General features: G+C 38.8%; 5 protein-coding genes across 6 annotated transcripts; 2 read left to right on the top strand and 3 right to left on the bottom strand.

Annotated features, from left to right (window-relative positions):
* Positions 1-936: 936 nt before the first annotated feature.
* On the bottom strand, positions 937-6,314 carry LOC131694194 (PSME3-interacting protein). 2 transcript variants are annotated; one of them, XM_058982683.1, is made up of 6 exons: positions 6,155-6,314; positions 1,920-2,029; positions 1,762-1,860; positions 1,524-1,684; positions 1,235-1,466; positions 937-1,171 (listed from the first exon to the last, which is right to left on the bottom strand). In XM_058982683.1, exons 2-6 carry the CDS (start codon positions 2,014-2,016, stop codon positions 993-995), a joined length of 768 nt encoding a protein of 255 aa, XP_058838666.1. In that variant the 5' UTR covers positions 2,017-2,029; positions 6,155-6,314; the 3' UTR covers positions 937-992. The 2 variants fall into 2 exon arrangements, with proteins under 2 accessions (XP_058838666.1, XP_058838665.1); XM_058982682.1 differs by having other exon boundaries at positions 1,920-2,041; positions 6,155-6,313.
* A 346-nt stretch (positions 6,315-6,660) lies between these two features.
* On the top strand, positions 6,661-9,016 carry LOC131694192 (tubulin-specific chaperone E). Its single transcript, XM_058982680.1, has 5 exons — positions 6,661-6,886; positions 6,953-7,053; positions 7,141-7,303; positions 7,393-8,308; positions 8,383-9,016. Exons 1-5 carry the CDS (start codon positions 6,806-6,808, stop codon positions 8,673-8,675), a joined length of 1,554 nt encoding a protein of 517 aa, XP_058838663.1. The 5' UTR covers positions 6,661-6,805; the 3' UTR covers positions 8,676-9,016.
* Positions 8,624-10,820, bottom strand: LOC131694193 (damage-control phosphatase ARMT1-like). Its single transcript, XM_058982681.1, has 4 exons — positions 10,447-10,820; positions 10,229-10,334; positions 9,868-10,091; positions 8,624-9,799 (listed from the first exon to the last, which is right to left on the bottom strand). The coding sequence occupies exons 1-4, from the start codon at positions 10,539-10,541 to the stop codon at positions 9,031-9,033; spliced, it is 1,194 nt and encodes a 397-aa protein (XP_058838664.1). The 5' UTR covers positions 10,542-10,820; the 3' UTR covers positions 8,624-9,030.
* Positions 10,821-17,076: 6,256 nt separating this feature from the next.
* LOC131692669 (gastrula zinc finger protein XlCGF46.1-like) lies at positions 17,077-18,951 on the top strand. Its single transcript, XM_058979834.1, has 7 exons — positions 17,077-17,368; positions 17,426-17,539; positions 17,598-17,758; positions 17,811-17,906; positions 17,960-18,293; positions 18,422-18,527; positions 18,590-18,951. The coding sequence occupies exons 1-7, from the start codon at positions 17,258-17,260 to the stop codon at positions 18,940-18,942; spliced, it is 1,275 nt and encodes a 424-aa protein (XP_058835817.1). The 5' UTR covers positions 17,077-17,257; the 3' UTR covers positions 18,943-18,951.
* Positions 18,952-22,203: 3,252 nt separating this feature from the next.
* On the bottom strand, positions 22,204-24,164 carry LOC131692782 (zinc finger protein 431-like). Its single transcript, XM_058980047.1, has 7 exons — positions 23,933-24,164; positions 23,753-23,875; positions 23,527-23,687; positions 23,343-23,471; positions 22,955-23,282; positions 22,742-22,847; positions 22,204-22,671 (listed from the first exon to the last, which is right to left on the bottom strand). The coding sequence occupies exons 1-7, from the start codon at positions 24,074-24,076 to the stop codon at positions 22,319-22,321; spliced, it is 1,344 nt and encodes a 447-aa protein (XP_058836030.1). The 5' UTR covers positions 24,077-24,164; the 3' UTR covers positions 22,204-22,318.
* Positions 24,165-26,136: the final 1,972 nt, after the last annotated feature.

Here is a 26,136-nt window from a genome sequence, read left to right as displayed (position 1 = left end):
CCCATATTTCTTAGCCAACTTTTCATGTACATACATACATGACACTTCCACTGGAATTTAAAAAAAAAAATGCGCTCAACAATATACATTTGTGCAAGAAATATATATATATTATATATAAAATAGCCATACTTAACAAGTATCTGAGCGGCACTCACCTTCAGAAACGAATGTTTGGGTCGAAACGTCAACGCAATCCAACTAAAATCAGTATTATATCGAGTTCACCGATATGTGAGCTGGAACATAACATTTACTGATGGCGAAACGATTGACTACTCGAATTTCTATAAGACACAATGTGGAGTTAGCCCCTTTTGAACTCCAGCTGGGGTCACCTCCATGTTCTACTTTAACTGCTAGTAGCAAAAAATTATTTTCAAATTTTTGAAATGATAGTCCACGTAGATTACTTAGAACAGTTAAAAAATGAAAAAAAAACAATTTTAGAAAATTTAATACATTATTTCCCCTCTTTTGGACGCGAGCCATTCAAATGGATAAATATTATAGAGTTATTATTAGGTAATTTGTACCCATTTTATGGGTACTACACCCCTACCAATTTTCTAAGAATATCCAGTTCACAGTGAAGACTCGACATTTCGATTTTTGTTTACCATTTATCTGTCCGTGTCATTTCAATCGATCGAAAATTGCCAAAGAGATTTTTCTCATCTTGAATGTTTTCTACAGGTTTCGTACTCTATTGGAATGACACTCACAGATTATTGGTTGACAGAAGATTGTGATATTGAATCTTTATTCAGAGATGTGTTAAATGAAATGACATAAGCATAGTGAATGAAGACGTCTATTGTTCACAAGAAAAAAGTCTCGGCCGTACACTCACCTGCATGTGGTTGAATCATTCGAGGAACGTGTTAGTACTAGTGTTGTTCATTATAAGGCATTCTATCAGAAAAAGTAAAAAGATTATCGCTGTTGTGACAGTATAATTTTATTTTGTTATTAAGTAACCATTTGAGAAATTATTTACACTCTTCCTTCTCTTTGACAAGCTTCCTCCCGATCCAGTCGTACTGGCCAGCTTCGTCGTCAGAATCGCTACTTGCCTCCGAATCTGTAGACTCCCGATAGGATCCGAGTCCGGGCAGTATTCCAATGACTTGCATGGCACCGGTCTTCAATTTTTTGCTAGCGGTGTTTTCTGCAATAAATTTCTGTTGCTAATCGTCTATTTTTTATTGTAAAATTCAAATCAGATTATTACCGTTGATCTGTGCTGCCGTTGATTCCTCAGGCGGATTGTTTTTAGTTTCTCCAATTACATTAGCTTCTATCTTCTGATCACTGGAGCTGGCTATATTCGAAACGTTTGGTGGATCGTCTTCAAACTTTCGCTTCTTTACTACCACGCCTGCTAGAATTTTCTTCTGAGACAATCTGTTGGAAACTAGTGGTGATTTAGCTGGTTTACCCTTTGATATTTGCTGTTGGATTTTCTAAAAATATGATCCTTTCATTTGAAGTCTAAATTTACACGGGACGGTTTAAGATACCTCATCCATCCTTTGTTCTTGTAACGAAGCCACTTTCTGCCGAAACTCGGACATCTCCTTAGCCTCATCAATTTGTGCCTGTCGCTCTGCTTTCAACTTATTTTTATCGACTAGATCCAAAAATTCTACCTCATCGTCATCCAAGGTTTTGATCATGTTCTCTGGAATAACGTAAAATAGATTTAGTATATCTTAAATGGTAGGATAAATATTTAAAATACTATGTAATTAATATTACTTAGCTTGTGGGCCTCTTCGAATTCAAAATCTTTCTTTTGCTTCTGTTCTTGAAGTCGGTCGTACAACGACCGCCCGTCATACTCCTCTTCCGGTGCTTCTATAATTCAAGCATGAACTGGTGAACATTACAGTTGAACAAAAAAAACGAGATTTTACCTAAAGGTTGATCTGCTGTTCGCACCTTTTCCCACTCTTCCTGGCGCTTTTGGCGAGCCTCGGCCAGCTCCGATTCAGTAACAAATCCGCTGCTCATTGTTGGTAGTGTTCTGGGAATTGGGCTTAGTGAAAAAACCTATTTTAATCCACCTAGCGGTGCAATTGTGCCTTTCTCAATCATGAATCACGAGAATGTGTGCGTTGTGATTGTACGTCGATTCCCGGTTTACCATTTCCCGGAAAACCATTTTCCGGAATGTCATTTCCCAGAAAACCATTTCCCGGAATGTACCATTTCCCGGAAAACCATTTCCCGGAATGTACCATCTCCCAGAATATCATTTCCCGGAATGTACCATTTCCCGGAATACTATTTCCCGGAATGTACCATTTCCCGGAATACCATTACCCGGAATGTACTTTTTCTCGGTAATTATTTATACTATTGAAATTTAAAGTAAACATGTAATTTCAACTTTAAGAACAAATCCAGAGCTATGTTGACTTACATATGGGTCATTCCACGCGAAGTTATCAAAAAAAGATGCAAACTTGAAATCGACCTTCACGGATTTGAACCAAATTTGAAGGAATTGTTCATCTAGGGCCAATATATAAAAACCCAAATTTTTGTGTCAATTGAACCACCCCTCGGGTCATGGGAGCACCCCCCGTTTTGGCAAATTGCCAAAACGCTTGATTTTCTTTTGATCATATCTCCGGTTCTATTTACTCTACACTGAGAAACAAAAATATGCATACTTTCTATTCCCGTCTCTTTTCTTCTGCTGTGATTTTTATGCATTTTCATGCATATACTTTTAGTAAGCATTCAATGAGTGGATAGACCGAATATGTCCAATGCATAAAATTTACAGCAGAAGAAACGAGAGGCAGATAGAAAAGTATGCTATCGATGCATAAATAAATTTCTGCGTGTAGAATCAAACCGTAAGTTGGCTTTTGAAGAAAATTGTTCAAGGAGTCTAGAAATAATATTATTTTTTGCCGGCAGTGCTGCCAACTATGCGATTTTTTCAGTTAAATATTAAAAGTTAGTTTTTATTTTAATTTTGAAAATTTTAATGCCATCGCGTTCCTCAGACATTTTTACATAAAAAACACTTATCATCCTAATATAATATGAGCGCATACCGTTTTTCCTCTATTCTTTAATTCACATTATTCCGCGACAAATAAAATTTACAATCAAGATATGATAAGCTTTATAGATATTGATTGACTGTGCTGGAATAAAACATGATGACATTATTCTGCATTCCAAGTTTTTGTTTGGTTCGCTTGACACCTTATCTTTGCTCTCTAATCATATTAATAAAAAACAAGCTCTAATAATTCTATTCTATTCTATTCTAACCCTTACACAGCCAGCATCGAAAAGCATCCTGGAAAACACTGCAGTTATACTTTAGTGTTTTTCTTGTCTACATTAATATTTGAAGCATATTATAATATGTCGCAAATATTAAAACGGCCAGGCCTACTGTGCAGAGTTGGGTTTGAAGATGGTTCAATATTATCCGGCAATTGAATTATTCATTTAATGAACAATTTAACCAACGAATCGTTTTGAAACTTGAATGCGGATGAAACGAGGACAACCGTACCGACCGTTTCAGATTAGAGGGGGTTGGGTTAAATCGTTGGGAGTGACTTGGCTAAGAAGGTTAATGTCACTCCTTTGATCATAAACCAATAAAGTACCAGAAAACAGATTATGCTTAAAAAAGACAAAGTCTCAAAGAAGATTGTTATGAATTATTAATTTCCAAAAAAAGTACTCAAATTTTAAAGAAGACATTCAAAAATATTTTTCATGATTTGCTCATCTCCAAAAGAAGGCGAATAATCTCATAGAATAACAATTATAATTCAAAAAGTTATAACCCCATAGAAAATCCTCCCGATTTTCCCACCGACTAAATCGGCTTGCGTCGGCACAATCGGCCGACTATGCCACCAATTAATCGGTCGATTGTTGCACCAACTCTTATGGGGGTTTAACATGGACGTCAGCCGACGCGACAACCGATTAAATATGACAGACGAAATCAGTTGAAATCGGTCTATTTCAACCAATTAAATCGATCGATTAGTTGAGAGTTTAAAACTGGAACCAGATTCACACAGATTAAATCTGGCGATTAATATGGTGACGAAAATTGTCCACCGACGAAACTCATCTTGGTCGTTTAATTAATCTGTCGACCTCGAAGCACCCGTTTTCGTCAGTCGACTGTGAAATTTATGAACTGTCAAATTTTCTATGGGGAAGGTATGTTAGGACCACTAGTACTTAAATCCAATAAAACACCAAGAATATTTTGAAAGAGTTCTTAAAAGAATGTGAAACTACATAGAAATACAAAGTACATATTAATCAAAAACATGCCAAAAATAACGACAAGGAAGCATGCATGTATAAGAAAGAAAAACCGCAGATTTTTTAGATGCATAATCCATAAAAATTGCATTGTTGATATGTTATTCTAACTTACATTTAAAATCAATAAAATTCCAAACATATTTCCAAACTACTTTTTATGTTCTAAAGTAGAGAGAATTTCGTAGTTTGTTTGACATTTGCTGCGTAGCAAGTGTAATCAAAATGAGTGGTGGCAAGGTACGTGGTTTAATTTATTTTCCGGGAAATGGTATTCCGGGAAATGGTTTTCCGGGAAATGGAACATTCTGGGAAATGGTTTTTCCGGGAAATGGTACATTCCGAGAAATGGTTTTCTGGGAAATGGTACATTCCGGGAAATGGTTTTCCGGGAAATAGTACATTCTGGGATATGGTTTTCCGGAATATGGTATACCGGGAAATGGTATTCCGCGAAATGACGTACAACCGTGCGTTGTTTATATTCATTAAAAACTTTTAAATGCATATATTACATTTTATTATTATACATCACATGACAACTATATACAGGAAAATATCATTATTCGAGTTCTAAAATTTTGAAAAAGAAAAAACAGCCACGGTAATATTGAACTGAAAAAAAAGGTACGAAATCGGCAAAGTCCCAAAAAGTCGTTCATAAAAAAAAAATTTTTCGAGATAACATAAAATCTCGACGTTTCATGCATTTTAAAGATGTTTGGCATCAAAAATACGAATTCGATTTCTGAAATTTCATGAGGTCCCCCCTTTGAAAAAAAATTTGAGTTCCGGCTTATATGGGAATTTCATATGTGACCGGAAGGTTTAGTCTATATTTCCGGAACCATATAAGCGATCCGTACGAAATTTTATAGACATCTATGGGGATATTATAGCTATCATTTGGGACTAAGTTTGTGAAAATTGGCCCAACCATTTCCGGGAAACTGATGTGAGTTCGTAAATTTTGAAAGATGGCCGCTTTTCCCGGGCACTTCCGGAACCGTCTATGGTGGTTAATGTAGTCAACGAAAGTTTGGTTGGCCGTCGGTGACCTAGAACAGCAAATTTAAGTTGTTTGAGAGACATTTTAGCGAAATTTTTACCTTTTTTGCTTTCATCGGAGTATCGGTTTGAATCACAATTTGCTATGTGATCGCACGCCACAACCTGTAACTCCGGAACCGGAAGTCGGATCGGGATGAAATTAAATAGCCATTTACGGGGACGCAATACCTTTCATTTGAGGCCAAGTTTAGTCGAATCGGTCCAGCCATCTCCGAGAAACCGATGTGAGTTATTCTGAATTTAGATACTTCCGCCGGGGCTTCCGGAACCGAGGATGGTGGCCAATGTGGCCAAATAGACTTTGAATGGATGTTAGTGACCTAATACTACAAATCGAAGCAGTTGTGGTCATATTTTGGAAAAATTTTCACCTTTATACATTCATTGCAGAATTTATTAAAATCGACATTTTCTGCGTGTTCGTACTTATCACCCTGTAATTCCGGAACCGGAAGTCGGATCCATTAGAAATTCAATAGCAGCCTATGGGAACGTTGCACCTTTCATTTGAGACTAAGTTTGTCAAAATCGGTTCAGCCATCTCTGAGAAAAATGAGTGACATTTTTGGTCACATACACACACACATACATACATACACACATACATACACACACACAGACATTTGCCGAACTCGACGAACTGAATCGAATGGTATATGTCACTCGGCCCTCCGTTAAAAAGTCGGTTTTCAGAGCAATTGCAATACCTTTCTATTGAGAAAGGCAAAAACAGTTGGAAGTGGGTAAGGCGCATACTTACTGATTAGTCTACACTACAAGGAATATACGGTACAAAGATTAGAGAATTTCACTTTTAATGGAGGCTATATATTAAGACAAAACGCTACTGCATGCCTCTACTCTTGTTTTGATAAATTTTGATTTGTTTTGGTTATATTTCTGTATCATCAGCAGATAAACGTTACATGCGTTACGTAATGTGATTATAATGAAGTAATACACGCTGCGTTACATCAATCAAAATACGCTGTGTTACAAACGTTACGTTCCGAGCCCCAGCTCGACCGGCATGACATTTGCTGCGCTTTCTTTGTTTACTTGGCTGATCAGCTGTTCTTTAGAAAGCCTGTGAACAGCTGATCAGCCAAGTAAACAAAGTGCGCACCAAATGTCATTCCGGTCGAGCAGGGGCTCGGAAAGTACCGCTATGTAACGCAGCGTGTACTGGTTCATAATAATTCTTCTTTATCGGCTCATTTCGTAACGCCTATAACGTCGAATTATGACGTTTCCTTTGTGCTGATGTTTTCATTTTACTTTTGTAATTTTCACTACGTGAACTTTTTGTCAAGGAAGAAAGTAATCGCTGAACACCAACTGTTTGTAGGATCGCAAATTTTCACTCGAGTTTGTCGTAAATCTAGTTCAGATATCTTTAATCAGAAAGGAAATGATCCCACAGTGCCGTCTGGAGACTGGTGTTCGTATCCGGATTGGTCAACACTTTGGAACCATTCGATACATTGGAGAGGTAAGTTTTATTTCCTTTTTTCGTGATGGAAGTTTTTCGTAAGTTGTCCTTGTACGGTGATTATAGGTGGTCAACACTGAAGGAGAATGGGTTGGGGTCGAATGGGACGATCCTCAACGGGGTAAGCATTCCGGAATGGTGAATGGTGTCGAGTACTTCCAAACAAGGTTAGTACAGTGCATTTGTGTGGGAGGAAGCGTATGAGTCATCCCTTGTTTGTTTACATGCAACATAAGCACTTTTACTTTTGATAGAAACGAAAAGGCAGGATCGATGATCCGCAGCGAAAAAATTCCGACATTCATGTCACTGCTGGAGGCAATCAATGACAAGTACATCATGACCGAGGACACTCTCGGTTTGGGTGCGGAAATGCTGAAAGAAGTGCAGAAACAGATGCATGCGCCCCTTTTTGAGGTAGGTGGTGCTTTGACGGAGTGCACTCGACTGGAACATTTTCTTTCTATTGGAGAAAACTCAAAGTAATAGCTATCATTTTTTTACAGGTTGTTGGAATGGAAAAGCTCGGCGTCAAACAAAGTAACTTGAGTCAATTGGTTGATGTGTCGGTAGCTTATTTTCCTGTTAATTCCGCGGGGGATTTATCCACCCTCACAAGTCTTTGCTCGCTAGATGTTTCCGCGACGTTGCTTTGGAATTGGAAGCTTGTTGGTGATATCATTGCCCAAATTCCAACATTACAAGAGATCAACCTTTCCAACAATCGTCTCGTTAGACCGACGGACGACGAAATTTGCTCGTTGGTAACCAAATTCCACAATTTAAAAAAATTGATACTGAAGAAATGTGCTCTCAGCTCTTGGTCGGAAATAGTGCGACTTGCTCGAATGTGGCCTCTGATTGAAAGCCTATCGCTAGAGGACAACGGGTTGCGTGTCATAACAGAGGAAAGTTATGATCTTACGTTAACCAAATTGCAAGTCTTAGATCTTCAAAATAATCAAATAGAAGATAAACATTCAATTATCGCACTTGGTCGGATACCAGAGCTGCAGGAACTGTCACTCAATGCAAATGGAATTCGTCAAATCAGCTTTCCGGATTGTTCGCACACGGAAAAGATTTCTCTATTCTCGAAGTTAAGGATTCTCTACTTGCGGGACAACCCAATAGTAGACCAGTGTGCAACATTTAACGAACTGGACAAACTGGTAGCGCTGGAGCATCTGACCATGGATCCGGATGCAGGCGTGAGTTACGAGGAAACGGAAGCGAGAGTCGTCGGATCCATCGCCGGGTTGAAGACATTTAATCGTTCCGGAATCGGCGAAAAGCTTCGCCGTGACTCGGAGTGCGATATGTGGAAAATGTATGCCGTCCAATGGTGTTTGATTCGAAATGATGCCCAGCAATTGAAGGCTTTCTTCAAGACGCACCGGATGTACCCACGGATAATGGAAAGTAAGTTGCTTCAATTGTCACATTTCCTTCTATTGTTACCAATCTCTAGCTGTATGGTTCTTTTTTTCCACTAGGACTCGGTAGCCCTGAACAGTTCCTGCCAGACAACCGCAAAGTATCGAACATGCTGAACCTACACTTGCTGAATGAAAGGACGGGCGAAATGCGCGAGAAAAAGGTCCCCAAACGAATCAATCTGCAAACGTTGGAAAATTTGATCGTGAAACTATTCGGTCCATCGGACCGCCAGGGTGGACTACAACTGTCATTGTTCGATCGCAAACGGGACGTTCGGATTCCACTGGAAAATCACGGTAAAAGTTTGGATTTCTATTCCGTCGAAGATCAGGACACGATTGTGTTCTAGTGATGACAGCGTGGTGCTGTTTTGACATTTGGATCGATTCTTATCACGGACGATATACAAAGATCGCGTTGTAGCACGTTCTCAACTCAAAAAACGCTTAGCAGTTATTTATTTTACATCTCAGATTTTCTGAACTTTATCTCTGTTGCTATTATTGGTATTTTATTTAAAACCAAATAGTCTGAAAATATAGCAAAACAACACAAAGAGAGACACGCAAACAGAGAGTACTTGAAATTCCATTTATATGGTTTTGAAAACACTATTTTCAACTAACTAAACAAACGTAACGATACCTGCGAAGGTTTGTTGAATAAACTACCAGAGCATTAATGATTGTATTTTCCGACTGTAACTATTTGTGGGTGAACTGAATGATTCCGTACTCGCCAGTGACCATCCACTGGTCGTCTTTGGCGTAAAGCTCATCCGAAAGCCCTTCCGCAATCCCGCTAATAAGATCAGCTTTGACCGTGCGTAGAGTGCACAGGTTGGTTGGCACGAAGTCCCGCAACGTTTCCCGGAACGGCGTCGTGTAGGGGAAGTTGAAATCACCGAGTAATTTACGGTAGTTCAGGTCACCCTTGAAGATCAACAGCCCAGATTGGGATAGATCATGATATAACCTTGGGTTAATCTCCTTCATTCGATAGAACTCATAAGGTGAGGTCCAAAAATTGTCTACGGGTTTTAGGTTCAAGGTTCCCGCGGTAAAACGAGCTTTCAGTCGCTTTCCGAAGTTTGCAAGCAGCGGATTTTCGTGAGTCTCCAGAGTATCCAACGTCCATTGCAGATCTTTTGGGGTGACATCTGAAATGTACCACGGGATGGCTTTTACGTTGAAATTGACCCGGGTAGCAAGTTGATGTTCAATGATGAAATCCGCCAGGCAGAGATCGGTAAACAGTTCGTAACCTGAATTGTCGTTTATAATGTCAATGGCCGAGTCTTTGCAAGTTCGGACACAATCCCAGATGGCATCGCTATGATCGCTGATGATGAAGCTATTCAAGGACTCGAGCAAACTGAATGGATCACCGTCCAGCTTAACTTCCTGGCCGGCAGTAATGGAAAGGTCACAACGGTTCTGTTGCTGAAAATAATCCAGCTTCTTCAAAGTAGTTCTACAATAATAAGTCTTGGTTATACAACAGGTATGATTGCACGACAGCTTCCACCGGCAGATACCCACGTGTTCTCGAAAATGTTGTTCAACCGTCGGTACATGTAGGTTTCTGCGTATAGCCAACAGGTCGAATAGTACGTATTTTCCTCTCCCAGTGATGCAATAAAATCGTTCCATAGTTGTTCATCGCCAAGTTCACTAACGATCGGTTTGAATTCCTTGTCCGTCTGTAGTTCATACTTGAGCTTGGATATTTCTCCAATGGCATTCTTGAGCTCATCACGAGCAGTCTGTGTTATGGTTAATTTATTGTTTTATATGTTTTTGCAAATATAGTAGAAAAGATCAAAAGCTAAGTACATTTCGCTATTAGACTATTACAGTTTAACAATTTATGAAAAAATCCCCTAAACAAAATTTAACTTACCTCGCCGAAATGTTCCAAAATTTTCTCTTTGTCTTTGGACAGCCTATCAATTACTTGAGTTAAGATGATTGGAAGCCGCTCTTTCATGGTGTAGAATGCAAATCCTCTAAAACAAAACACACATGTGTCGACTGTTTAGCATGACATAGGTATCAACTATGAAAATCTTAAAAGCGAAGGTTACACCTAGTTCCCTTCAAGGGCAAAATACTACTTACTGCTTATATTGTGCCTTCAATGGTGTATTATAGGGGGGCCTCTCATCGATAATATTGTACTTGGTTTGAAATTCTTCCATCTCTTTGCAGGACATGATTATGAAAACGACACTTCCAATGGGGAATTTTTACCAAATTAGGAATTTAATGCTCTGTCTTTACTGTTTCGATTACACAGATTTTGTTTCAGATTGAATAAGTTAAAATTATAACTCACAAATGGTTTCGATTTAAAAATACTGCAATCGCAAAAGTTCCTAAATTTAATTGGACTAGATCTTTGCTATTTAAACATTAAAAAAACGATACTGGAAATCCTTGCGATAAACGAAGTTCTCCCGTAACCTGTTATCTTTTAAAAACACAGTGCTGTCATTTTTTTCAAAATGCCAGTGGCGCCGTCGTTCGTTCCCAGTAAAACTCAGCCGGAATTGAACTGGAATTCTGACTGGTTCCAGTTCGTACACGGGCTCCAGTGACACAACCGATTCTAACTAGAATCGGTTGTGTCACTGGAGCCGGAATACGAACTGGAACCAGCCAGAATTCTGGTTCATTTCCGGCTGAGCTTAACTGGGTTAACCCTTGAAATCTAGAGAAAATTTAGAATAGGACGTAAGTAACAATGAGAGATTCTCTTTGTGGTCTTTCAGCCCCCTGTCAAGGACGACGTCTCTGTACAGCCAACATCACTGCCATGAAAATCAAAACATTAACTTTGAATCGAATGATTAAAAGCTGTAATTAGTTACTAAATGTTGTTTTTCTGAATAATACGGTGTTAAATCATCCCACAAGATGCAAAACGTCGTGTGGAATGCTTGAATATCGTGTATAGTGCCCAACATAATTCTTTGTTTGGGGCTTTATAGCTATAACGCCCCATATTAGGCTTTACATCAACCGACCTAACCCCACAAAATGAGCCGAATGAACTTCGTTTGACAATACTTGGTGGTTTGTTTACTTGGGAATTACGTGAGTTCGAAAGTAACAGATAAGCACCCGTTGCACTCGCACTCAAGCAACTAACAAAGTAAACAAACCACCGAGAATTGTCAAACATGAACTTCATTCAGTATGAGTTCATTCGTGTCGTCATCTTGTAGAACTCAATATGTAGGTCGCGGTCAAACTCCATATGATGGTATAGAGTTGCCAGAGGGCTGGGGTCTTTCTTTTTTTTTGATCTGTAAGCTCTGTAATCGACCTCACAGAAAATCTAGTGAACTGATTGAACATATTCGACAGGACCACTCTAATGAAACGTATCCATACGTGCAGTGTCCGGTTTGTCCAAAAACCTTTTTGTCTACGCAACATCTGAGTTGCCATAAAGAGATTCATACGGACAAGTACACCTGTATGTACTGCGGCGCGCACAATGCGACAATTCACCGGCTGCAAACCCACGTCGAAAATCATCACAATGAAGAGCGTAGGTATGACTGTCCCATCTGCAACAGTAAATTGTACAAATCGGCATCCGCCCTGCGAACGCACGTGCTCACCCATAGCCGCGGGAAGCAATACCGGTGCGATATATGTCGGAAAGATTTTATGCGAAAGGATCACTTGAGCATACATCGCCGGTGAGAAAGAGTTTATAGTAGTTGGGTTGTTAATGAAAAGGAAGTTTTTTTTTGGTTGCAGGACCCATACAGGCGAGAAACCATTTCGGTGTGAAATCTGTCAGAAACGATTCAGCGATGGTGCATCGTACTGCAAGCACAAGAAGCGCTGCATGCGGTTGTCTTTGAACAGTGATGTGTCTCTTTGAGGGGCGCTGAAGGCAGATCATGATCAAGAAGGATTCACAAAGGCTGTACTATTGATATTGTTTAAATTATATTGTCTATAAGGGATACCAAATTGTAGTATGTGTAGTCTTTAAGAATTTACATCACCACAGGATTGAAAATATATTCTTCTCACTTTTTAATTCGGACACTTGTGATATTTCATAAGTATACCACAGGGGTGAGAGGGCAGACAACGATGACCGGGGAAAGTAGAAGATAAAACTTGCAGCTTTGTGGCATCTGGAAGATAAACATCAATTAAATTCTCGAACTGTCTGACATGGGCTCGACCTCCAGGGAGCTCTGTTTTTAATTTCCAACACTACAGCTTCAGATACCTACAGCCAGTTAATGCAGGCACAAATGTGAGGGTACTACCAAATACAAATATGTTTGTATTTGGTACTACGATCATCAGTAGGACTCTGGTGCGTGTTGGCAGGAATTTTTGAAGATATCCAACCCGGTCAAACCATTCGAAATTTGATTCGGACTCCTGAATAGAGTCAGTATAGATTCTAACTCAATTGCAACGACTGATTCCGAAACCGATTGAGTTGGAATCCATTCTGATTCCATTCAAAATTCCGAACCGGTTCGGAATGGATTTAACTAGGAAGATGTCAGAAAATTTCATCAGCAAAACCAGGTAGCAATTGTCATTAGTGGTGAAACCTTTTTAGCCTTTCAAAAGATTGGAGTGTTACTGGGGGGAGACGAACTTTATCGAAGAGAACGTTGTTCAGCAAACTGGTCCCGATCTGCGAATTATCCATGAGTCGTATCTTGATCGCTGAAAATAGTAGTAACCATTAGCGCAATAATCAGACTATTATAACATATTTTAAAAATCAAGATTTGTATTGTTGTGGTGTATTTGTTTTTCCCTGCGTAACCAAGGGATGCAAGAGGTTATTTGGAAAAAATAACAACAGATTTTTCAGTGTTGGTAGTTTCATGCATTTTCTAACGAAAAGTCATATTTTACATTACCAGTTACCTGAGTCACTGAGGAGTAGTCAGATTTGCGATACAGTTTTGAAATTCCAGTGTCTAGTCGTGTCGTTGGTTTGTACCTTTGAATGAGTACAGACCTTGTACGTCAAACTGGGTATAGTTTACCCATTATTTTTCGCAGAATTGTTACAACAAAATGCGTAAAAAATATCCATTTATGAAAATCGCGCCAGAATTAAAAATACTGTCAATAGAATTGTTTCTGAATTAAAAAAAAACATAAAATAACACTCATTTTACATTATTGTCTCCTTACAAAAGTATAGGAATCTATAGAGATCCTATTCCAAAACTCCTGAACAAAATAAAATCGCCAACTGGATATATTTTTGATGGCTGGATCACAGAGAACAGACGTCCATCTTCAGCATTCAACTTGTGTAAAATCTCTAACGGTTTCGAAGGTAGTTTGGATATCTAAACCAGGTGCGCTACTGTCGTCATGTTTTTTGTGGCTGAGTGCGACAGAATTGACAGCGGTTATTCCTCTACCCTGTCAAACTAGTCCGGAACCGATTGGGACTTCCAGCTCAAATGCGTCAACCGATAGAGTCGGAATCGGTTGTTTTCTTTGAGCTAGATTCCATGCTGAATCCATCCAGGATTTCGAACCGGTTCCGGAATCGATTTGACGGATAGTTGGGATAGGTTGGTGTGGCGGCGCTAGTGTTTTTCGTATATTAACTCAAATGTTTACACACGTTTTTTAAATATTTTTGTTCGATCATGGATGTCTGTTCTCTGTGGCTGGATCTTTTGGCTGTTCTAAAAATGCCGAACTAGTGCATATTTGCAACATCCTCAGTAGTCTAAACCTGGGAGGGAGAAACAGACTCAATAAATGTGAATGTCATAGCCAGCCAGAACGAAACTGTCACTCCGAGCCACAAAAAAGTGTTCATCGAGGAAATGAGAGTATTGTTATCATATGCTTGCTTGAAAATGTTTCCGAACGATGAATTTCCTTGATTTTTTGTCTAGATTGGGTGTAGCAGTAAATATCATTAAAGTTTTTTTGTGATTTTAATGCCATTTTGAAATTAGCCAGATAGATTTTTCGGTAATCCGTGCTGCCACAATCAAATAAATTGTATTTCTATGTATTCAATGATGAATAAGAATTTAGATGCGTTCAAAAGTTTCGAGCATCGTTTTAAGACAATATTGCGATCTTGCTATAATGTAAAATAAACGCTAATTTTATATGAAATTTCAAATAATATTTACATTTTAAGCTTAATGAACTACGCCTAAAATATATTTTATGCTTGTTATAAAACCAGTTATGGAAATGTGACGACGCTGTAAATGTTCTCTACTCCAAGAAATGGGAATATGGAATCAAAAAATATGCTGTGACGTGCAAGTTTTTTGGTAATTCAAAAATACTTTTTGGTTTAAAATAATTTATATCATCTTTCTATTTAAAACATGTCATAAAAGCTATTTTCATATCTATAGTAAAGACAAGTAATAATGGTGTAAATCGTGCGAAGAAAGTTTTAAAAATTTGTGACTGATTTAACAATTTTAGAATGAGTGACACCTTGCTAGTCAGATTTGATGGTTCTCCAGTTTAAAGTTTCTTTTGAGAGTATACTGCGAAAATGAAAATCATCAACGGCTTAGATGCATGCTAATAAATATAAACAAAGTTTCGAAAAAAATTAGCAAGTTACTTCGACGTGAAGTTTGACATCGACATAATATTTTTAATGTTCGGGTGCTCATGCAGCTTAATCTGATGATCAGAATCATGAAAAAATTCCATTTCTATTAGTTAAAATCTTACACTTCGAAAGTTATTTGCAAAATAACCTTGGCTAAATTTGACAGTTCGACGGTTAAAATTGTTTGATGATGTAAAAAGAAAGGTGGAAACAGTTTTCTGTACTTTATTTAGGATGGCAATATTTTTCAGTAGTAAATAAAGGGGAAATATAAAAACGAAAACATGTTATATCAAACGTTTTGTCGTTTATTTCATTATATGGATATTTACGTTCCAAGGCTGCAGCCGTACCTATATATATATATATATATATATATATATATATATATATATATATATATATATATATATATATATATATATATATATATATATATATATATATATATATATATATATATATATATATATATATATATATATATATATATATATATATATATATATATATATATATATATATATATATATATATATATATATATATATATATATATATATATATATATATATATATATATATATATATATATATATATATATATATATATATATATATATATATATATATATATATATATATCTACCTATCAAATACCTATGCATTGGTCAACATTTCACAAATCAGATAAACATGCCTCTACCGGCGAGTTTCCTTATTCAAGGATTCTGTTAGTTAAATTTTTATAAAATTAAATTTTATTTTTCAGATTGAATTTAATGTTGTATCGGTTTTTAATATTCAGTTTAAGCAATTTTTTAGGAAACCGTGGTAGAATGAAGGAGAAGAACGGCACAAAAATCCTATTTTAAAAGTATAAGATTAGACACATTGTTCCGAAATTTGTCCCATTTCACTCGAGTACTGGAAGCAAACTGTCGGCTGACTTTATCTTCAAATCAATGTGAAGCACCCGGGAAAAAAACTTTCACTGATTTTATACTGTCCCAAGATCCTTTCCATCACACGATTGAAGTCATGTGCCGGTAACACGCTTGCATCAATGACACGCAAAAAGAAATTTGCTCATTTATGCGTCGCCCACCTTGATTGATTTTGGCTGTCGAAAGTTTTCTTGCTTCTTGACAAGTGCTATTATTTACACTTCGTGCGTAGTGTCTGTTTCTCCCTCCCAGGTCTAAACAGCCGTTGTTTTCGGAGCATTGCCGAAATGTTCCGTTTCCACCACGGACTCCGATGCAGGCCGATAATTTGCAGGTTCCGCTACGATCCTTAGTTAGCAGGTTAACTTGCTTGAAATAATTCTTAAGGAGTTTTCACCCATTGTTAAGATCAATATACCCATTGACACCCGGTCAAACCATTCGGAATTTGATTCGGAATCCTGAATGGAGTCAGTATGGATTCCAAATCAAATGCAACAACCGATTCTGAGTCGGAATCGGTTGTTGCATTTGATTTGGAATCCATAATGACTCCATTCAGAAATCCGAACCGGTTCCGGAATGAGTTTAACTGGGCATTACCTCATCGAGTAGTTGTGAAATGGATAAAAAGTACTCATTGTTAGAAACAAAAAATACCCATTTTTTGACAGCTTGAATAACTTCCGAAAATGGGCAATTTGAATACATAAAATGGGTAAAGTTTTTTTTACCGTGCAGCCTAACTGTAACCCGGTCAAACCATTCGGAATTTGATTCGGAATCCTGAATAGAGTCATTTTGGATTCCAAATCAAATGCAACAACCGATTCTGAGTCGGAATCGGTTGTTGCATTTGATTTGGAATCCATAATTACTCCATTCAGAAATCCGAACCGGTTCCGGAATGAGTTTAACTGGGAATCAGCCGGGGTACCCATAGTTAGAATCGGTTGTATCACTGGAGCCGGAATACGAATTAGAGCCAGCCAGAATTCCGGCTCATTTCCAGTTGAACTTAACTGGGTAAAAGATCACAGCTACCCAGTGAAGTTCAGAAGGAAAATGAGTCGGAAAGCAGACTGGTTCTAGTTCATATTCCGGCTCCAAAGACTAGTTAGAATGGTTGAGTCGGAATACGAATTCGAAACAGCCAGAATTGTGGCTCATTTCCGATTAAATTTTACTGGGTATATGACAGCTCCAATATTTTGAAAAAGAATCAGATCATATAAACAAGGTGTATCAATAAAATTTATATTTTATGTACAATTATTTAATAAGATCTGCTTAATCTACAAACCAGTCAAAAGTTTTTATACGAATAATCAGTACAAAATCATTGACTGCCCTCACACACAAAAATAGTTGCAATATGGAACATGAATCAATGTGCAGAATATGCGGGAATTTAGAAGTGGAGAAAGTATCGTTTCTAAAATTCAGCGTTGTCGCTGATATCTACTACAAATTGACCGCTTTACAGGTTTCGAACAAAATCCGCCTGGACACTGCAGGTAATAATAAACATTGCATCTTTTAGCCGGATGACACGGAGTTCCCCGACACTGCCTGTCAACAATGTTACAACACTCTGGTCCAGATCGATAAGTTTCGGTCAATGTGTCTGGAGGTGTTCGATCGATTGAAAAAAACGGTACTTCTTAATTTTGGTAACTTATTTTATAATAAAACGCACTATTGACTGTTCATAGATTTCCTCGTCATTTGGTCCCAAGTTGCTAATTAAGGAGGAAGAAAAAGTGGAAGTCGAATTTTTTGAAATGGGTCTTAGTGTTGGATCGAATTTTGAGCCGGATATGTTGGGGAAAGGAGAAGAATGCTGCAATCAGGAAACTCTGGAAAAGGATGAAAAGTATTGATCAGTTATTTTGTGTTGTCGTATTCTACTTTTTTTGAAATTTCAGTCAATATGAGAATGAAGCTGATGAGAATCCTGGAAAAAGTGAGTCATTGAACGCGAAGAACGGACGTGCTTCTAATACGAAGAAAAGGAAGCGCAGGTGCTAAGGTACACTTATTTTATTAACTTCAATAACTGACCTTGGTATTATAGAAAAATTGAATGCGAACAGTGCGACAAGTTCTTCTACGAACAAAAGCGATACGAGGGACACATGCGGATTCATGCGGGACTGAAATCGGCGGTGTGTGAGATTTGCCAGAAGACATTCTCCAAGTGGCCCTATCTGAAGGAACATCAGCAGATGGTTCATGAACCCGCAAAAGAACGATTGACTTGCGAAGTTCCCGGCTGTGGAAGGACGTTTGCTTTGAAACATCATCTCAAATTGCATCAAGTCAAAAAGCATACGGTACCACTTCAGCCCAAATCAAGACACATGTGCGAACAGTGCGGAAAAACGTTCACCACCATTGCTAATCTGAAGGTATGATGTACTGCTACATTTGAGTTGGTTGAACATGGAATAGTATTTATTTTCTGTTTACTGTTGCATCATTCTTGACTTATTATGTTTATTGTGTATAATCATTACGTTTTTCTCGTTTGTCGTAGATCCACAAATATTCCCATGGCGGGAAATTACCATTCTCCTGTAATTTGTGTGGCAAACGAATGGAAAGCAACTTTAAATTGAAAATTCACTTGATGCGGCACAAAGGTGAACTATTCATACGAATGCACACTCTGTATGTTTAATGGTGTTTTCCTCTATTCGAACAGGAATCAAGCAACACACTTGCCCCGAGTGTGGTTTGAAAAAAACCACTATCACAGAACTGAAAACGCATATGAACTATCACACGAGAGATAAACAATACCCGTGCGAGACGTGTGGGGCGGTGTTCTATAGCATAGGAAATAAACTTCGCCACGTGCGGATCGTCCATCAGGGAATTAAGGCTTATTCGTGCACCTACTGCGATCTATCGTTTGGAAAAGCCGAGACTCTTAAACATCATGTTATGACCCATACCGGAGAAAAACCACACGCCTGTGACCTGTGTGGCAAACGATTTATCCAACCCACGGCACTACAAACACACAAAAAGACACACCTAAAAAAATTGAATTAAGACAGATGTTCTGAGATCTATTTCGTTTTTCATTAACCTTCCGAAAGTCACGTCACGTGATTGCCTAAACGAGCGGTTGATTTGGACTCGAAGACTGGCAATTTTCAAGAACTCGCTAGTCTTCTAAAAGGGTACATGCAGTGGAAATGTTAGCTTTCCTTTAAAACTGAAAACTAGTGGTGCAATTATGCCATTTCTTCAAACTACGATTCCATGGCTGCACTGATAAAAATGTAAATGTAACGTCTATTGATTTTAAACAAGATTTTTGCAATTAATGGTGGCATATATACATTGTTTGCTGGCACATAAACCTAATGTGCTTATTTACAAGAAATATTAATCTTACATTCACGTTTCATAACTATAAGGCAGGGCGAATGACCATCGGGTTAAATTCCTCAATAAAGAATAACAATCACATTAAACTTGATTCTATAATAATTCGCACATATAACGTATGTGTAGTACACACGTAGTTTACTGCCCATAACAGCATAAGAGTCCCATGTTGAAAAACAGCAAGCCGAGAAAAACGCTGTTCAAGATTGTCCCATCCATTGAGCCAAATGGATGGAACAGCCATGTTTTGGTATTTTTTTTAATATTTTCTGAACAAACCCGGTAATTTTATTTGTGTAGTGTGATTCAGTGGTGATACAGAATACAATCCAACGGATAACTCATTTTCGACAAAAATCCACATGGGACTCTTATGCGTTTATGGGCAGTTTATACAGTTGACACATAGAGGGTAGGTGCATGATAACATTAGCATTTCTTCTTCACACGGATTTTAAGTAGTTTGAAGCAAATAGAAATGATCTGATTTTTATCAGTGTGGTTATGTTCAATGTGGAAATGCCTATATATTACATGTTCAATACAATTTGCACTTATTTATAATGGATCGACAGTCACGAACTTGAGGTGCTATACGAGTAGACGTTGAAACAGTTGAAACAAGGGGCGGTTACTGGGAGAAGGTTCTGGGAGTCCGGAAACTCCACCTCTCGAAAATTATCAACTTATTAATAAATTTTAAATTAGTTTCAAATTTAAAACCAGTTCGAATCAACTTTTTCATTGGGTTTTTATTAAATGCAGTTATTGCGTGTTATGTATTATCAAATACATATTTATATGTTGTATTAGGTACAACGCTCATTTCAAAATCGAAATTTCAGACGCCTTTGAAATTTTATTCTGTATCCCATGGAATTCATTAGTTTAATCAGCATTAGCTCAATGTTGTCTTCCGACGAACTTATTTTATTATGCGGGGTGAGTCTCGACTCAGCCACTAAAAACATGACGACAGTAGCGCACCTGGTGAAGATATCCCAACTACCTTCGAAACCGCTAGGGATTTTTACACAAGTTGAATGCTGAAAATGGACGTCTGTTCTCTGTGCTTGCACCACCAATTGTTTTACCGTCAATATTTTTGCTCGTGTAGGGTCCGCTATTACAAACTGCCGCCGCTTCCGATGCTAAAAATTGACAATGTGTGTTCTGTCTCTATCGATCCCTCGTCATGGTACTGTACCTTGGTGTTATCTGGGGGCTTTTCCACCAAAGCAGTGTTACAGTGATGATATTACATAGAAACTTAAAATACGATTATTTTCTTTTTAGTTAAGCTACATTGTGTTCAAATTTAGTAGTTAACTCGGTAACCTTTATTACCCACTTATGCCATGGTCGACATAATGTTCAATGTGGGTTTAGCGCCAAGTTTTCTCTGAAGGCGCCCTGATGGGCTTGGCGACGAGCTCTGACTTATGAGACTCTCCTAAATTTGGACTGTACCATATCAGGGCTCCCGAAGATGATAATATACCAGATGATCTTTGACAGCCCTCCGCGATAATTCACGCACACCTATGCCCGCGATCTCTAAAGTACGTTAGTACCCCGTTGATAAAATGATCCTGATAGCATTCACAAATCTACAAACCCGAACCCACAGGCGCCCGTTTTCGCGCGGTCACGGGTCGATCACGTCCGGAAATCTACCCCATTGCCGCACTGCTACTGAACCGAACCTATACACGCAAAGCTGCATACACGCCATCACACGTGACATATATAAGCCCACGCGATCGAGTACGCTACCATACAAACGTCGGAGTCCCTCGCCACGATATGCAGTGGCGAACATGCAACCGCGATCGTCTACGCACCAATATGTCTAAAATCTCGAAAACTCAAAAATGCCCCGATAGTTTAGCGAGCGCAACTGCACTTAGAAGCTGATCAATACGGCTCAAGCGCGAACAAGTATACACTTTCCACCCCCCACACGATCGTGAACTGCACACGCAATTGGTCTAGCTCTACAGCTCCAGTACATACACACTCTATTACTCAATTATTGAACACCAACCCCAACTCAGACAGGACTCGAACGCTAAACATTCTACGCACTCACACTTAGACATATACATACGTGTACATACAAAGTCACATGCAATATTTAAACGCAGAACTCATTATTTCAATGATGGCCTTAGATCTGCGTTGCCTGTATTCAAGGCACCATAGCTTCGTTAGTCAGGTCAAGGATGTATGAAACCCGCTAGCCACCACCCTCGGCCCTAGCTGCCCAAAAAGGGACAAAAACTATTTTTACCTGTGTGGGGTCCGCTTAAAAATTGCCGCCGCTTCCAGCGCTAAAAATAGGATTGCAACCGTCTAATTTGGCTGCCACATCGCTTTCCTTCGCGTGCTAATGTCAAATGACCGTCGTGTCAATAGCTTTTTTGGTAAATGTCTTATGCCAAACGGCTTTTGTCATTGTAGGTCTTTAAAAAATCTACAAAATTATCTCCTAATATTAAACACTTGAACCGTTGTCTTCCGTTTTAATTCCACTATGATGAACAAAATACACTTTACTGTTACTGATACGTATTTCGGCTACGACTTGCAGCCTTCATCAGTGTATTGCATCAGAATAGTGGAATTAAAACGGAAGGTAAAAGTTATATAACATTCCACTAAGTCGCTCAAAAACAGTGCTTTTGTTAAAGTGTTATCTCCTAAGTCATATAAAATTCAATTAAATCGCCTATTTTCTAAAAATTTATTCCTTAGTTTTAAGGTAGTTCCGAAACTGTTCCCCTCAGTTTTTACAAAAACCTTCAAAAATCTTGGTTTGATTTTTTTTAGCTGAAAACGGTTTTCAATAAATTTTATAATAGAATGACACAATACCCCAGAAAATAATGCTTTTTTCAAATGAATTCAAATGCATAATGAGCTAAGAAAATGCTTTATTACCGGTAACGTCGGAAATATAAAACTTTGTCGCAAATTAACCAGATATATGAATGGATATATTCAGACGCAACTCAGTCGGATGAAGATTCGCTTAGTTACATTTTTTCAAGTGAGTCTTTTTGTGAGTTTGCAGTGCCGTTGGTTGGATGAATCGTTTGCCACACAGGTCACAGGCATGTGGTTTTTCCCCGGTATGGGTCATAACGTGGTGTTTCAGAGTCTCGGCTTTACCGAACGATAGATCGCAGTAGGTACACGAATACGCCTTAATTCCCTGATGGACGATCCGAACGTGGCGAAGTTTGTTTCCTATGCTATAGAACACCGCCCCACACGTATCGCACGGGTATTGTTTATCTCTTGTGTGATAGTTCATGTGCGTTTTCAGTTCTGTGATAGTGGTTTTTTTCATACCGCACACAGCGCAAGTGTGCTGTTTGATTCCTGTGTTAATCGAGTAGAATAAAGACAAAATTCTTAATTCACAGTATATGGATTCGAGTGGTTAACCTACCTTTGTGCCGCATCATGTGAATCTTCAACTTGAATTTGCTGTCCATTCGTTTGTCGCACAAATTGCAGGAGAATGGCAAATTGCCGCCATGAGAATATTTGTGGATCTATTTGTAAAGGTGTGATAGATAAAAAAATACTGATTATTCGTGTGTGATATTAAATATAAACCAGGTTGTTGGAACGTATTGATCCATGAACATCTAAATCCGACCTTCAGATTGGCAGCGGTGGTGAACGTCTTTCCGCACAGCTCGCACATGGACTTTGGCTCATGCGGTCCTGTATGTTTCTTGGATTGATGGAATTTGAGATGTTGCTTCCAAATAAACGTTCTTCCACAGCCTGGAAAATCACAAGTCAACCGTTCTTTTACTGCCTCATGAACCATCTGCCTATGTTCCTTCAGATAGGCCCACTTGGAGAATCCCTTTTTGCAAATCTCACACACCGCCGGCTTAAGTCCCGCATGTACTCGCATGTGTCCCTCGTACCGTTTTTGTTCGTAGAAGAATTTGTCACACTGATCGCATTCGATTTTTCTGTAATCCAATGGTTACCAATAACTATCGCGAAATCAATAATTTATAAGTGTTACCTACACTCTTTTTTGTGGCTCCTTTTCCTTGCATTTTCTGTTCGGGGATTTCTTTGTCTTGGGAATGCGGCCTTTCCTCTTTTTCAAGGATTTATCTATGTTTGAGCTTTCACCAACTTCATTCTCAATGTGACTGTAATTTTAAACAATTAGTGTTGCTTGAACAAAACATAAATTAATTGAATAACTTTTCATCCTCCAGCGGTTCCTGGTTCGAGCATACTTCCACTTTTACCATTAAAACATCAGGATCAAAATCCGGTCCTTCACTTAAAGTTACTTCCATAAATTCAGTTTCCTCTTTTTCTTCTTCCTTGATCGACGATGTTGAATCGATTGATGAGGGAAGCTGCAACCGGAAAGATGCGATATTCAACTTTGTCAACTACATATTTTAAAATTGGAATTATGTACCGTTATCTTTGTTTTCTTCAGTCGATCGAACGCCTTTAGGCACATTGTCCGAAAATCGTCGATCATGACTAAAGTGCTGTGACATCGCTGACATACAGTGTCGGAAGAGTTCGTGTCTTCCGGCTAGAAAATGCCAACGTTATTGATATACAATTAGTCGATTGTACATTATTTAGAAACCTGTAAAGCGGTCAGCTGGTAGTAGATTTCAGCAACAGCGCTGAATTTTTTTAACAGTACTTCTTTCACTGCAGAAACTCCACATATTCTACACAATGATTCGTTTTCCATTTTGCACAAAGTTCCACGATTGTGTTTAAGCATCGGTTAACAATTTAAATAGTTTATGCATTTGGGTAACTGTATCACTAAAACACTTGTTTACGACTCTTCATTAAGAAATGTCAGATAATAGGTACACACCAAGACGGTTACAGGTGTGCACATTTTTTTCTGTGTGTGAGTGCGGTTGTCATTTTTCTTTTGGGGTTTTCGATTGATTGACACCGGTTTAGTGGAGTGCACTGAAACTGCACTGTTTTTGCACTTTCTAGCAGAAGTGCAGAAAACTGGGTATGTTCCATTGACACTTCTGCTAGAAAGTGCAAAACCAGTGCAATCCACTACACCGGTGTCAATCAATCGAAAATCCCATTTGATTAAGCCGAAAAAACAAGAGGATATGAAGAAGAAAAGCACAAACAAATGACGTAGTGGGCCTTTCTGTTGCCATAAGTTTTCTTTCGGTTCGGTCATAGTTAATTTAATCGGTTTGTTCGAAGTAAAAAGTGTCCCTAAGTGTTCTAATAGGAAGATCCGAGGTGAAGCTCGGCTTTTTCTCACTTTTCATCGTGCGCCAAACAATCAGGATGCTCGTTGTTCACTTCAAGGGCCCCGGCCGCCATGCTTAATTTTGCAGGTATTAATCTAATACACTCAAAAGTGTCAAATGTTCCCACCTTTTTCCCATCTTGGGTACACACATCCAGTTAAGCTCAGCCGGAAATGAGCTGGAATTCTGGCTGGTTCCAGTTCGTATACGGGCTCCAGTGACACAACCGATTCTAATAGTTAGAATCGGTTGTGTCACTGGAGCCCGTATACGAACTGGAACCAGCTAGAATTCCAGCTCATTTCCGGCTGAACGGCAGTCGCTTACAGACCCGATCAAACGGGTCAAACCAATCGGAATTTGATTCGGAATCCTGAATGGAGTCAGCATCGATTCCAGCTCAAATGCAACAATCGATTCCGAAACCGATTGAGTCGGTATCGGTTGTTGCATTTGAGTTGGATCCCTCTATGAACGGTTGGTTTCAAAATTGTCCAATGAAGGACGTTCGTTGGACCAATTTGGACAACGTCCAAATAACCGTTCAACAAACGATTTTGAAACAACCCACTGAGACGTCCAAAAAATTGTTTCAAAATCGCTCAACACGGGTCCAACGATGGACGTTCCTTGAACGGTTATTTGGACGTTGTCCAAATTGGTCCAATGAACATCCTTCATTGGACGATTTTGAAATCAACCGTTCTTAGAGGGAATTTTTGGACGTCTCAGCGGGGAGCAAAGGCTCAGTGGCCCAGTAAAGTTCAGCCGGAAATAAACTGGAAGACTGGCTGGTTCCAGTTCGTATTCCGTCTCACCTAACCGATTCTAACTAGAATCGGTTGTGTCACGAGCCGGAATATGAACTGGAACCAGCCAGAATTCCGACTCATTGCCGACTTAACTGAGCGTGGACTCGGTTTCGCTTGCGTTTTCTGGCAATTCTGGCAGGAACCAAGCAAAACCCTGCGGAAATAAACCGTACAAGATCCTGGCAATTTCTACCTGGTTGAATTTTAGCACGAATCGAGCAAAACATCTGACAAAGTTGTGGCAAAAAGTTTACAGAAATCCTGGCTGGATTCTGGTTAAAAGCGAGCAGCATGGGTTAGTTTAACCGCCTTTGTCAAAAACGGTTGTTGCATTTGAGCGAAATCTCTGCCAGAATTTTCGTCCAAATCGCGCAAAATTCCGGCAGAAACTCTGTCAGAATCAATTTCGCTTTGCTCGATTTCTGCTAGCTTTCTGCTAAGGCACGGTGACTGAGACAAATCGTTCAATGAAGGACGTTCGTTGGACCAACGTTGATCGACGTACAAATAACCCAAGAGGGTGACATGACGTCATACCACAGAGAACAGACGTCCATCTTCAGCATTCAACTTGTGAAAAATCTCTAACGGTTTCGAAGGTAGTTTGGATATCTAAACCAGGTGCGCTACTGTCGTCATGTTTTTTTGTGGCTGAGTTCGACAGAATTGACAGCGGTTATTTCTCTACCCAGTCAAACTAGTCCGGAGCCGGTTCGGACTTCCAGCATGAACTCCAGCTC

Source organism: Topomyia yanbarensis, chromosome 3, assembly GCF_030247195.1.
Source record: "Topomyia yanbarensis strain Yona2022 chromosome 3, ASM3024719v1, whole genome shotgun sequence".
Lineage (NCBI taxonomy): Eukaryota > Metazoa > Arthropoda > Insecta > Diptera > Culicidae > Topomyia > Topomyia yanbarensis.
Note: the sequence above shows the minus strand (reverse complement) of the source record. Positions and strands in the feature narration are given on the sequence as shown.